This window comes from Cyphomyrmex costatus, unplaced genomic scaffold (genome assembly GCF_001594065.2).
Source record: "Cyphomyrmex costatus isolate MS0001 unplaced genomic scaffold, Ccosl1.0 scaffold112, whole genome shotgun sequence".
Taxonomy (NCBI): Eukaryota; Metazoa; Arthropoda; class Insecta; order Hymenoptera; family Formicidae; genus Cyphomyrmex; species Cyphomyrmex costatus.
This window is the reverse complement of record NW_017275086.1, coordinates 3,124,583-3,137,267: the sequence shown is the minus strand read 5'-3', so window position 1 is coordinate 3,137,267 and position 12,685 is coordinate 3,124,583. Positions and strand designations below refer to the sequence as shown.

General features: G+C 33.8%; 1 protein-coding gene across 1 annotated transcript; it reads right to left on the bottom strand.

Moving 5' to 3' along the window:
• Positions 1 to 242: 242 nt before the first annotated feature.
• On the bottom strand, positions 243 to 12,613 carry LOC108776727 (sodium- and chloride-dependent transporter XTRP3). The gene is made up of 12 exons (XM_018543431.1): positions 12,373 to 12,613; positions 7,221 to 7,453; positions 6,596 to 6,616; positions 6,139 to 6,360; positions 5,405 to 5,515; positions 5,076 to 5,317; positions 4,412 to 4,559; positions 4,135 to 4,336; positions 3,450 to 3,609; positions 3,205 to 3,367; positions 2,861 to 3,061; positions 243 to 462 (listed from the first exon to the last, which is right to left on the bottom strand). The coding sequence occupies exons 1-12, from the start codon at positions 12,611 to 12,613 to the stop codon at positions 310 to 312; spliced, it is 2,097 nt and encodes a 698-aa protein (XP_018398933.1). The 3' UTR covers positions 243 to 309.
• Positions 12,614 to 12,685: the final 72 nt, after the last annotated feature.

Sequence of the window (12,685 nt, the reverse complement as noted above, 5' to 3'; positions counted from 1 at the left end):
ATTGTCCAATTTCATCACGAAAACTTCATAATAACTCATGGTATCCCGTGATCCATGGAGCCCCTATATGGTCTCTCCTATATGAGACAATATACATCTTTGTCTTCATTAAAATTTAATTTCTTGATAATTAATGACCAAACGACAAAACAAATACTTCGTTTGTGTGTATACTTCTTTATGTAATAATATGAAGAATAAATTTACACTAAAATTCTGATCATAATTAAAGTAGTTGTGTCTTTATATATCTGATATCTATTACCGTACTCACAAACAAATGGAAGAGATTTCGCCGATTATGCGTTTCTAAAAGTTCATTACTTCCATTTTGAAGGCTCTACCCTTCATCGCTTTGTTAGCTATTTTATTCATAGTCGGTGCGGTATTTATATCATCATCGCTGTTAATATCTTCATCTTCTTCCGGGAAGTCCTCGAGTCGATCGTGATACTCATCAAGCTAAAAACAACAAATTTATAACGTATTAAATATTTATTAATATGTAATGTGATATTATAAATCAGCTAAGAGGCCACGATCTTGACTCTTATAGTAAAAATAACAATGAAAGAATCACTCTTTTCAATCGTAGTTTGCAGACTGGTTAGTAATATAAGAATTATCTTTTTAACTCTGAAAACTGCATGTAAAGAAAGGAGCATGTCAATTTCAATCGTTAAAGTTGCATTGAGTCTCATCCGAAAGGTTCAGTATCATAAGTGATCTAGATTTTGCATAAATTGTTGTTTAAGTTCCGTCTGCATTCATCTCTGTACAAAAATAGAAGAAACAAATAGCACACTTCTAAACAGAACTTGTTTGTAAGCTTCCGATTCCCGTAAATTATAAACTTGTAGTACGTGATCGAGAATTCTTAAATAGCTTCTATTTCTAAACTGTTTGCTTTTTTACTTCTACATGGTGCGAAAAAGCTAGCTGAACAAGAATCTAGAACGATCTATGTGAATATACAATTTGATAATTGGCAGATCACTTCTAATTCTCAACCCATTAATATTATCCTATATACAGAATAAATCTTAATGAATGCCTCAAAATTTTACCTTAGGAGGTAATTATTTCACTCTCTCTCTCTCTCTCTCATACATGATTTTCACACTTTCTTAGATGTTACAGTCAGTATTTCATCCCATGATAAAACGTTGAAACATTCATTTAAGACTCACTTTATATACATGAGTATTTCTGGTAAAGTTTCATTCCTGGTGAAGCATAACGTGAATCCTGATGAGAATTGTGGATCGTCATATATTTGACATGCTAATTAGATCAAAAACTTCGGAGTAGGTCTTACCTATCATACTTACCAAAGCAAGCATGCTGATTTATCGCATTATGAAACGTAGGTTTATATTTTATAATTTATTATGGTAATAGTTGACAGAAAAATATTATAATTATTTCAAATTTGCAAAATTAATTTTGTAACCTGCGCCAAATATAGATCATTTTTCTTACGAAGTACGATATTTGATAGAGAAAATTTAAAAATATAGACATTATCTCAAATTTAAAAGACCGTATAATAATATTAATTGCTTTCATGGAAAAAAAATAAATTCCAAGAAAAATTTTTAATACTATTGTCTCTTTTATTTTTTAATTAAATGTTTGTTCATTTTACTTTACTGAGATTTGGAAGATCTAATCATGCATTCTATCGATGATGATGGTAATGATATACATATTTTATCATAAAGAATGCATTAGATTCATTCAAATGTATCGGCATAGCATCCTTATTAAATCGTGCAGTTAAATCGCAACTTTAAACTGAATAAATACAATTTACCGCGTGGTAAAAAGGAGAGACAGAAAGTCAAGAGACAGAAACTAACATCACGATATTTATAGAGGTTGATATCGTGTAGAGACATGTGACAATGAATGCACTAGAAGTAACAGACAGAGGATGCATTTTCAAAAATTGATACTGCGAACTCACGTGTAACGTAGCTACGGGGATATCGAATAATCGACGTTACCACAGACAGAATGGATGCTTACCTACAACTGCAGATCGTACGTTCAATTGTGATTTACCTAAAGCGAGTCACGTACACACTTAATTGGCTCACCATGAGAAACAGCTTGCGCAACAACTCGGTGGAAACCGACATAAGCAACATCACGATTTACGAGTCTGTTTTAATTGCGCAAGGCCACACTGTTGATCAAATGGCATGACATCCGTTAGCCCGTGGTGTGCTAATTAAGCTACTTCGTTTGAACGGGCTATCTTGGAGGGATATGTACAACGCTACTTGTCCGAAATAATTATTAAGTAGTGCAGCGTAGTAAACTTCTACAGAAATATATTAATTTTGAAACACAAATAGAAATTAAAAGTAACAAAATGTAAATTTAACTCAAGGACTATAAATCAAATCTGTTGAAAAGGGTCAAAGGTCAAATTTAATGAGATTTTTCATTAATATATAAGACAAACCAGTTTAAAAAGTAATTTTAAGAAGTTGTAATGTATCGTTATTTTTAACAAAATTCTTTCAATGGTTACAAGGTTTTTGCTGCACTACTTCGTTACATCCACAAGGGTTTCTTTTAAGGAAAGGGACAGTACTACTCTTGATCAAAACAATTAGCTGGGAAGAGGCAACGTGCGTTCGTTCATTTCAAGTCGTCCAGTGGACTGTCTATCGCGAATTTTATACACATTCCATCACGAACGATCACAAACCACAAACGCTATTTTTGCGGACAATATTTTTTTTGCATAAAACTTCCTTATTACATATCTTTCACAGTAACTCATTGGGGTTTCTACGTATAAATACATATGACTACGATTGCAATGGCAAACTATTATTATACTCACGTCAACGTCGGCCATCATCTCCTTGGTAGAAACGGTAGTATCGATACGTCGAATACTGCCTTGATGTATATCTACATCGAGTTTCACCAATTGGAATCGACGTAAAAGGAAAACGATCGGAATCGGAGCGATTCCTGCCAAAATGATGATGACGGCGATGCCCAGCACCCAGCCAGGATAACTCGTGGGCACTGCCTCACCCTAAGAATAAAGCCGAAATATTCTTACCATGATATTATTACGATTATATATGAAACATTATATATTTTAATTATACAATTTACATATTTAGAATTTATGTTAAATTTAACACATTTTTCGTATCTCGAAGTGTATAATCTTACCGTTGCCGCATTCCATGCCGAATATTGTGGTTTCTTGATGAACATGGAAATGATGCTAAACAGAAGGATGCAAACCATTATTATGGGAGCGAGAAACCGCCACGTGACTTGCCAATAAGCCCCAGGTTTATATCCGGTCATTTCTTCGATATCCTTTGTAAACCTACACAACATTTGCGCAATTAATCCGTTAATCTATATTCCATTCGGAGAAGAAAATTTTGGTCGTGAAACGCTCAACTTACTTTTCATGACCGTATATGAAAATCACAGAGATCATTTCCATCAGAGCGACTATAACGAGACCGATGGTGCCGGCGAAACTATCAAACATCTTCAACCAATATTCTCCAGCGCCAGTACAGAAGATGAGCCCCACGAAGAAGCATATAACGCAAACAACTCCTGCAATTGTAAGTAAAAATTGTCATAACTTAAAAAGGGATAATTAAAAAAAAAATATCGAAATCGTCACAACTAAAAAAAAATAGTTCTTTGCTATGACATAAAAATAACAAAAATGACATTTAATTATGTTGAAAATATATTTTTTTTACCAATGTTATTTGATTAAAAATTCAATAAATTTCTTAGAAAGAGAGCCATAAATAATTTGATTAACTTGAGAATAGTCATCTTATTTTTTACGTAGATAATTATCATAAATAATTTTTAATTTAAATTCAAATCACTATTATTAACAACACATTATATATATTATTGATTAATTTCCGACTTATTAATCAGATTTGTTAGTTATGTTTGCTGAGAAAGGTTTATAAATAATAGAAAAAAAAAATGTTAAGTAATATTCATACAAAAACAATACTTTATAACAATTTATATTTTTTCACTGCTGAAATATAAAAACATCTTAAAGAACTTTTATCAATGCAATGGTTTTTATCGCCGTCGATAAATCATGCTCACCTGTCATATATTGCTTCTTTATTCTCTTGAAGAGATCTATTTCGAAAATTACGCAGAGCATACCCTCGAGTAGTCCGATTTGCGAACCCAAGCCGAGAGCAAGAAGCATCATGAAGAAAATGCAAGACCAAAACGGAGCACCTGGCAATTCGACGATTGCCTGTGTAAAGATGATGAAAGCCAGTCCGGTGCCCTCGGCAGCCTATGCGAAAAGGATTATCACTTAATTATTTCACAATCATACGTCAAACGAATTTATGGAACTATCATTACTCACGTTATCCAATTCCTTGCTAAGACTGCACGATTTCATAGTGAGGTTCATTGAAGAGTTGTAAGAGTTGCTCATGAAGAGTTCGTAGTCCTCGAGGCTGAACGAGGTCGAATTAGCCAATAGCCCATTTTGTATCAGGGTATCCCTCGCACTAAAATAAAAGCGATTTAACATATCTTCTGTGTCCCTCTGTTCTTCTTCGCCAACGATCAGTATATCCCGTCCCCACCTCCCCCCCTCCCTCCTCCCGTCCCATTATGACTCGGTCCCTCCCGTTTCTAAATGCTCAACCATCGACACGTCTGACACAAGGAATCTAATTAAATTAAATTGTAATGTATCTTCAAGTGTGCATTAATAAAGTGACTGATTTTTACAGTTTAATTTTAAAGCATTATTAGGATAAACTGTCATATACATATATTAATAATGTAATTTTGTTCACAATTTAATTTAATTACAACTTCTGCTAACATGCGTTATTATATACATTAATAGTGCAACTAGTAAAAGCGTCGATACGCCTATCTTCTATCTCGAACAAGCGGCAACAGCTATCATGGTCGTTTAAAGACACATCTCCGCAGCCGTGGACGTTTTTTTTCTCACTACCCTCTTCGCGCGATGGCGAATTTAGAAACGATGGCCGCGCTTGCGGTCGCATTACCTGACGACGCACTTGTCCACGTTTGACATTGCCTTGAACCCCAAAATGGCGAAAATGACAACGCTCGCGTAAATGGCAGTAAACGCGTTGCACACGCTCACCAGGATCACGTCCCTCACGCAGTGGTTGTCAGGAGTATTGTAGCTGCCAAATGCGATCAGGGAGCCGAACGCCAGCCCGAAACTATAGAAGACCTGGGTCGCCGCATCAAGCCAGACCGTGGGCTCCAACAATTTCTCGACCTTCAACGAAAAGAATTAAGTAAATATCTAATGTCCGGCATTTCGCTTTCTTCCATTAAATCAACCCTGACTGAAATCGATCGTCACCTTTGGCGTGTACATGTGCGCCAGTCCGGCGCTTGCACCTCTCAATGTTATTCCGCGGATGAAAAAGATGGTTAGCACGAGATACGGGAACATGGACGTAAAATATACTACCTGGAAGAAAAGATAATTTGTCATCGTGATGACAATAGAAAGCACTACGAAGTCAATCTCTTCAGCACAACTGAAATTGTCTATTTCTACTAATATTGATTAACTTTAAATCAACTTACTTTTTATTTTCTTCTAGTGTTAATAATTAGAAAAAGAGTAAATTAAATCAAGATCAAAGTTAATCCATATTGATAGAAATGGACAACATTAAAGCAATCACTGTCGTAATTGTTTTTATTTATTAGGCAAATATTATATTTTTTGTGTAAAAGATAGGATTCTAAATTTTTTGAGGTTTTAATAATTATACTAATTAACCATTTGATTTTTCATTATTTTCTTTATTTTCATAGTAATCTTTTCGTTTGATCCTTTAAATAAATAAAATAACATTGGTATTCTTACTATTAATTCTAATATTAATTGACATCGAGGGAATCGGGTCTAGGCATGTATTATGGAACTCATCAAAATGGATTCCGATCAAAATTATTTCGTTTTCCTCAAATAACACGATAGAAATCTAGATAACACAATAGAAAACTAGGGAATAATCGAACAATTTCGATCAGAATCCATTTAGATCAGTTTCATAATATATGCCCTTATCTATCTCAGCTTACTTTGCCGGACGATTGTATTCCTTTCATGACGATGAAAAACACGACAATCCAGCTGAGCAAAAGACAAAGTACGATCCACCATTTGAGTCCTTGGCCGTCCTCAATGGACGGTGCCGCATCCAAAGTAGTCCTGTACCAAAAATACGCGGTCTCCGAACTCCTGACACATTCCTCGACCGGTTTCCCGTCCAATTCCGGGCATTTTGCCCACGGCAGTGATTCCTGAATTGCGCCAGAATATGCAAATAGATCATCAATATACGCTTTAACGGGCATACATGCTGTTATTGCGTTGTAAAAGCTGAAGCGGCACTTTGAGCACTGAATTGAGAGACCGATATTGTAATGAAATTTACATATTATAGGTCCCTTTTACAATTTATGTATATATAATAATGTCTCTAACTATAGCAGCATAAAGCATATTACTTATTACTTACAAGAAATTGGTACTTACGCCAAATTTGATCGTGATAGCCTAATTGAAACATGAAAAAAGATAAATCTCATTAATAGTTCGTAAATTTACAAAAAATATTAACCCTAATTTGTATTCGTGGATTTGGTGAATCATTACTCACTAAACGCTGTAAAAAATTTTTTAATAAAAATTATTCACGATTTTACAATATTTTAAGTTACATAATCGTATTTCTCGGATTTTGACCTTCACAATAAAAAAAAAAATCAATTGTAAAAACTTTAAGTAAAGTTATTAATTTACACAAATATCAGTTAACAAAATTTCGGAGCGAATACCAATTAGGGTTAACATACATATATGTATATACGAGGACGTTATTAATAATTATTGTTAAATACTAAATTCTTTTAATTTTTGATTACGGTTAAAAAATTTCTTAATTTTTTTTTCATTTTTCTTTAATCTATATATTATCTTAATAAAAATATAATTTTTATTACAAGACTGACAGATTTTAAACACTTCGTGTCATCGTAAACGACATCTTTCATTACCTATTTAAGTCTAAATTATAGAACAGTGAAGAGGGAGAGTCACTTAAGATGTCTCGACGCAGATTACCATGGCGTCAATCGGTGTTACTTATCGATCTGCTTACCTCGACCGAGTTGAAGAGGTAGTAGACGCACCAGGTAATAATTACGTTGTAGTAAAGCGCAACGAAAAATGTCACTATACACGACGCGATCCCTATACCGCCTAGCCAAGGGTGTATTGTGTTCCATACACCCAGGGCACCCTGCCGCATACGTTGTCCGAGACCCAATTCGATCAGGAAAAGGGGTACACCCTCCAGGATAAGCATCACGAAAAAGGGAATGAGGAAGGCACCTGAAACATATACACGTGTACAAATATTACTACAAAACATTTTTTATTTTGGTATTATAGATGTTCAGTATATTATAAATATACCCCCTCTCTAGTTTTTATTGTACTCGCATGTGTCTCTTAAATTTATTAATAGAATCAAGTAAATATTTTTTATTCTTCTCTACTTTACAATATCACTTTACTAATTTCATCCGCTTTTTTGCATCCCCGGTCTCTGACAAGGTCTTCTCTCTCTTTGCCTTTAGATGTCTACTTTCGTGGTCGTAGAGAGAGCTGAAACGCCTTGTATTGATCGAGTAACCTAAGTCCTAACCCGTTCAGCCGCTCTACTACTTCAACGATTTTTTTGGTATTCATACACAAACTAGTACATAAGAGGGAAAAATTGTAGGTTGGAAAACGTTAAGACGCACAAGCGATGATATTATATGTACGTAATAGTTATAGTATAAGAAAGATGACAGAGGTACTTTTCAGTTTAGTGATTAATTTATATGCAGATTGTAGCGTTTCAAATATTAACGTTGATATTTGATTTACTATTTATCCTCCCCGTTGGCAGTATATAAACTTTTCACCCTTCCACTTCGATCTTGGAATTTCAGTGCAGATTTTTATACACGGAAAAATTTTTTGCTGAAGTATAATATATCTGCAAATTCAGCTGGATATAGATCTAGAAATAAGTTATTAAAGTAATTTTGTTGGATTATCAAAAAAGTTACGTTCAAATTAGTTGCTAGAATAATAAACTTTTTGTAACATTATTCATCATATATGCTTAAGCATTTTACATAATTATTTTAATAGTTCAACAAAATTACTTTCTACCTATATCTATCTAAATTTTTGAACGATTTATTTAAAAAATTGTTTTTTTCGTATACTGTTTCGAACTGTATAAAAATCTGAAAAATTTTATTTTTGAAAGTGTTTTTATTGTTATTATTATTATATATTATTATATAATTTATTATTATTATAAAAGTCTTACATTTTACTTATTTTAAAAAAATTCAAATTTATCCATCAGAATTCACAATGAAAAAATCAATGGTGCTTTTAAAGTTTAGTATTGCCGGCGAAGGATTACAGAAATAAAAACTAAAATTTTGATAAGTGTAGTCGAACAAATTGGAACGTGCAAAGAAAGGAGTGCATCGACATTGATCTCGATTACAATTTTCGCGAGCTTTCTAATACGAAGCTGCGGTAATTGATGTGTCATTTAACACCTAAACGGCTCGTAACCCAAGCTCTCTGTGTTTAAAGCCGTTATTATGTTAGAGCCGCGAACCACACGGCGGCAGATGTTAGGTCGTCGCGTGCTTTCTGTTATACAGTGGTATGGATCGATCGATGGGCGTTCAGCAACGCGGACGTGGAAGCGGACGCGGTACGGCGCAACGAGGAAATTTCCATTGAAAGTCGAGCCCCTAACTCGTTTAACTTAAAGGTGTGCGTATCCACGTGGGACTAAAATCATGGGATTCAAGACATTCGCCGACATTGACCTACAGTTATGCATAACTTCTTGTGCCAGTGATAGTCGGTAACAGTTTCATGTCAATCTGCAATTAATGCATTTGTAATTACAATTTTATGTTTATTATATAGTAAAACGATTAACCCAGAAACTTCTACACTGTTAAATATAATCAAATTATATTCAATTTGAATTATTTTTAATCATTTTTATGAGTCGTCATTACTGCTCTACTTAATATGTTGTTAATTTAATTAACATTATTTACTTTGAAATTAACAGATTGATTTATGTTTTGACGCACATGGAAGTTATAACACAATGTTTTCTAATTCAAAATGTTGAGTTACCATTGCTCTTTTGATATCTAACAATAAATAAAAGCTTCCTTATCTTAAAACTACGCCTTTTAAAAATGAGTTTATGGTCGGAAGATACTCCTCGGGTATCGCGTGTATCTGCATCTGAAATTGAAACCAGCGAAATCACGGCGCTGTTTAATTCTGGATCTCGATCGTAAGTGGGGTGCCTGGTACTTTTAGGCGAAAGTATTACCCTATGGCAACGTAAGGTAGACTTTAGAACAGCACGATAATCTCGTAATTGGAAACTCGATCTGCGCAGTTGCTAACCGATATGATTTCGGCGTGCATAAACTCCGGCGTTATAATCACGCGAGGGCCACCCGTACACTTCTCGTGACCTACCTATGCGAAAATAGACATATATCAAATAGCGCCGTGCTCGTTCATTCGTGATTAATAAGGGCTGTACCTTCCTAAATGGCGAGCTTAAAATAATTCAGAATGGACGAGTGAAATTTCACGGGCTCTTTAACGAACTTATTTTCCATCCGAAAAGTTCTTGCTTGAAAAAATCTGTCCACATTGCAACATTACGTTGTCTGCATACGCGCGTTCATATTTCACACTCAACAAAGTGCCACATTGCTACTGATGCTTTATTATGTATGTCTAGTAGTTGCAGTTGGTCGACCTTTCACGTTATGTTAAATTAAATCAGATGTAACCTTGAACTATCTTTATCTCGATGAATAACATACCTACGTCTTTTTCGCATATTGATTAATTCTGTATTACTTTATTTTACTTATCGCGACATTTTTGATGCATTAAATGTTTAATAGATATTAAATTAATAATCTGAATTGCAGTGTAGATTAGAAATATTTTTGTAGCGTACATTTTTTTTTACAATAGGTATATGTACACGATGTAATTATAAATATAATGCTCATGTTTTCTCTCGAGCATTCATTAACTTCCACTTACTGAACGAGAGAGAGTCTATAGACTCTTGTGCAAATATGTCTTTCATATACCAGCTACTTTATACATACCCGCAACTTTTTCATGTAAAAATGCATTTCATAAAAAAATTATATACGCTAGAAGCATGAAGCAGATACGCCGTCGATTTTGATTAAATTAAACGAGGAACGGCTAATTAAAGCAGAGTCACGATTTATTATAAAAATCTGTTAGAAGAAGAAAATTTATTATGAAAGGAGAGAATTAATACGATATTTGTTGTAGAAGTAAAACATAGATTAAGAATGTAATTGATAAAAGTAGTCTATAAAAATTTAAAATAATGAGAATTAACGTAATTTATAGAGGCTTTCTGAAAACTAAAAATTATCGTGTTCTAAAAACAAAAACATCAAATAAATTCGGATCAGTTAAATTTGAACGGAACTGAAGAAGTTTAATGAAAATTGAATAAGTCGCGCGCGCACTATTCATCATAAATTACAATATTTTACCGAGCGTGATTTAGTACATTAATTTTTCTGTTTGCTGCAATACCGAGTATGTTTTATTATGTACGTATATTAGATGAAACTCCAAAGAAATAAGAAGAAAAGAAATGATATCTTAGGTTAGTTCGAAAATAACTACAATATATCACGAAAGTTTTGTAATATCTGCTGCGAGTATAAATTGCTGAAAATAATCGATAGGAAAATGCGTCTCTAAAGATGGGAGCACGCGAAATATTTCGTCGTAGTTATATTTAACCGCGGCGTGGAACTGTGGGATACCTGAAAATACTCGTTGACTAGTATAGCCATACTGGTTCCACTGCCCTCATATCGAACAGCCTTGTCCTTGCTCTTTTTCGCTTTACATCCAACGTAGGGTGTACTGGCGACCGTAAGTTGCATAAACTATTTCCCATGCTGCATGCAACTTTACGGTATACACACTGACATCCATCAACACTTGTCGCGTATCGAGCAACCCGATATAAATAATTAATTTGACTAAACATGTTTTACATTTCTCGAAAGTTTAACTTATTCAAACCTTTCTCTGATAAAAAAGAAACTTTATACTTTCTTTAATTAAGTGCTACATAAAGTTTTTAAGGATTCCCCAACGTGCGAAGAAACGAAGAACGATTTTGCTCAAGTATTTCAAAATTAAATACAGATCTGAAAATAATTTCCTTGCATCAATAAATTATTTTAATGTACATGTATTAATATTTAACGTATATGTATAATTATAATGTATACTCAATTCATGACGAACAATGCTGCAAAAATTTTGATATTGTAGTACTTGATAATCTTGCATAAATATTTCGATGTCTAATAAAATAATTTTCAGATCTGTATTTATAACTAAATTTTTAGCAATACTTTAGCAAAATCATTTGTTTAATATGCAGAAATTTGATAACTTCTAATTTTGTGTGGAATTCATAATTTGAAAGGTAAATAACTTTTATCGATACTCTATTTAATTTATTATCAATATTTTCTTTGAACAAATATAATCTTGTAAGCAGTGTAGATCCTGCTGCTCTATTTTATACGCACATATACGTGAAAAAAAAAACACGTTACTATATTTTACGCTGCATCAACGCGGTTGCTACATAAAGGATATACGTATATCTCTATATGTATGTAGACATTATATAGATGTGCTTGTACTATATATGGGAAGCTAGAGAATTTATCTAGCTATCCGTTGACACTCACATGGTTCAAGAACATCCCATAGTGTCGCCTGCGCTACACAAAGGTCGTAAAAATAAAAACATATAGCTTACTAATTATAACAAGCAGGCATAAACGTTAAAATAATTGTTTTATATTTGCGAATATATATAAATTTCAATTATTATAATTTTCTCTTACATTCGAATTACGTTCCAATTTTCATTTTCGTTAATTAAAAATGATACATTTAATATCACTTTATTTGTGTTTGCATCTGCGCATCACGATTACAAGTTATGTCTTTTGTGGCTGAATTGGTGTACACTAGTTGCATTTAAAGTAAAATAAATATATATTTAACGTTTGGTGAAAATAAAGAAAAGTTACAATACAGTTCATGCAACGATAAAAAGACAATTATCGTTATCCCATATATCGAACCCCATTAACACTTACCACCTCCGTTCTGTTGGCACAGATAAGGAAACCTCCAGATATTGCCCAGACCAACGCTGTATCCAATAATACTGAGAAAAAATTGCATTTTCCCGCTCCACGCCGCTCTGTTCTCCTCCTTCGTTTCCTGACCAGCAACATTTTGACTTGCTGTCGCCACGATCGTCACGTTGTGGCCGGGTTGACGGTGGTTATTCAAGGGAGCCAGCTCGTGCCCATTTCTTCCGGTCTCGACTACCATTCTCCTGTGGGTCTCGATGGGTACACAATGGAATCGATCACTCCTCCCAGCGGGTGGTGTACTTAATTGAGA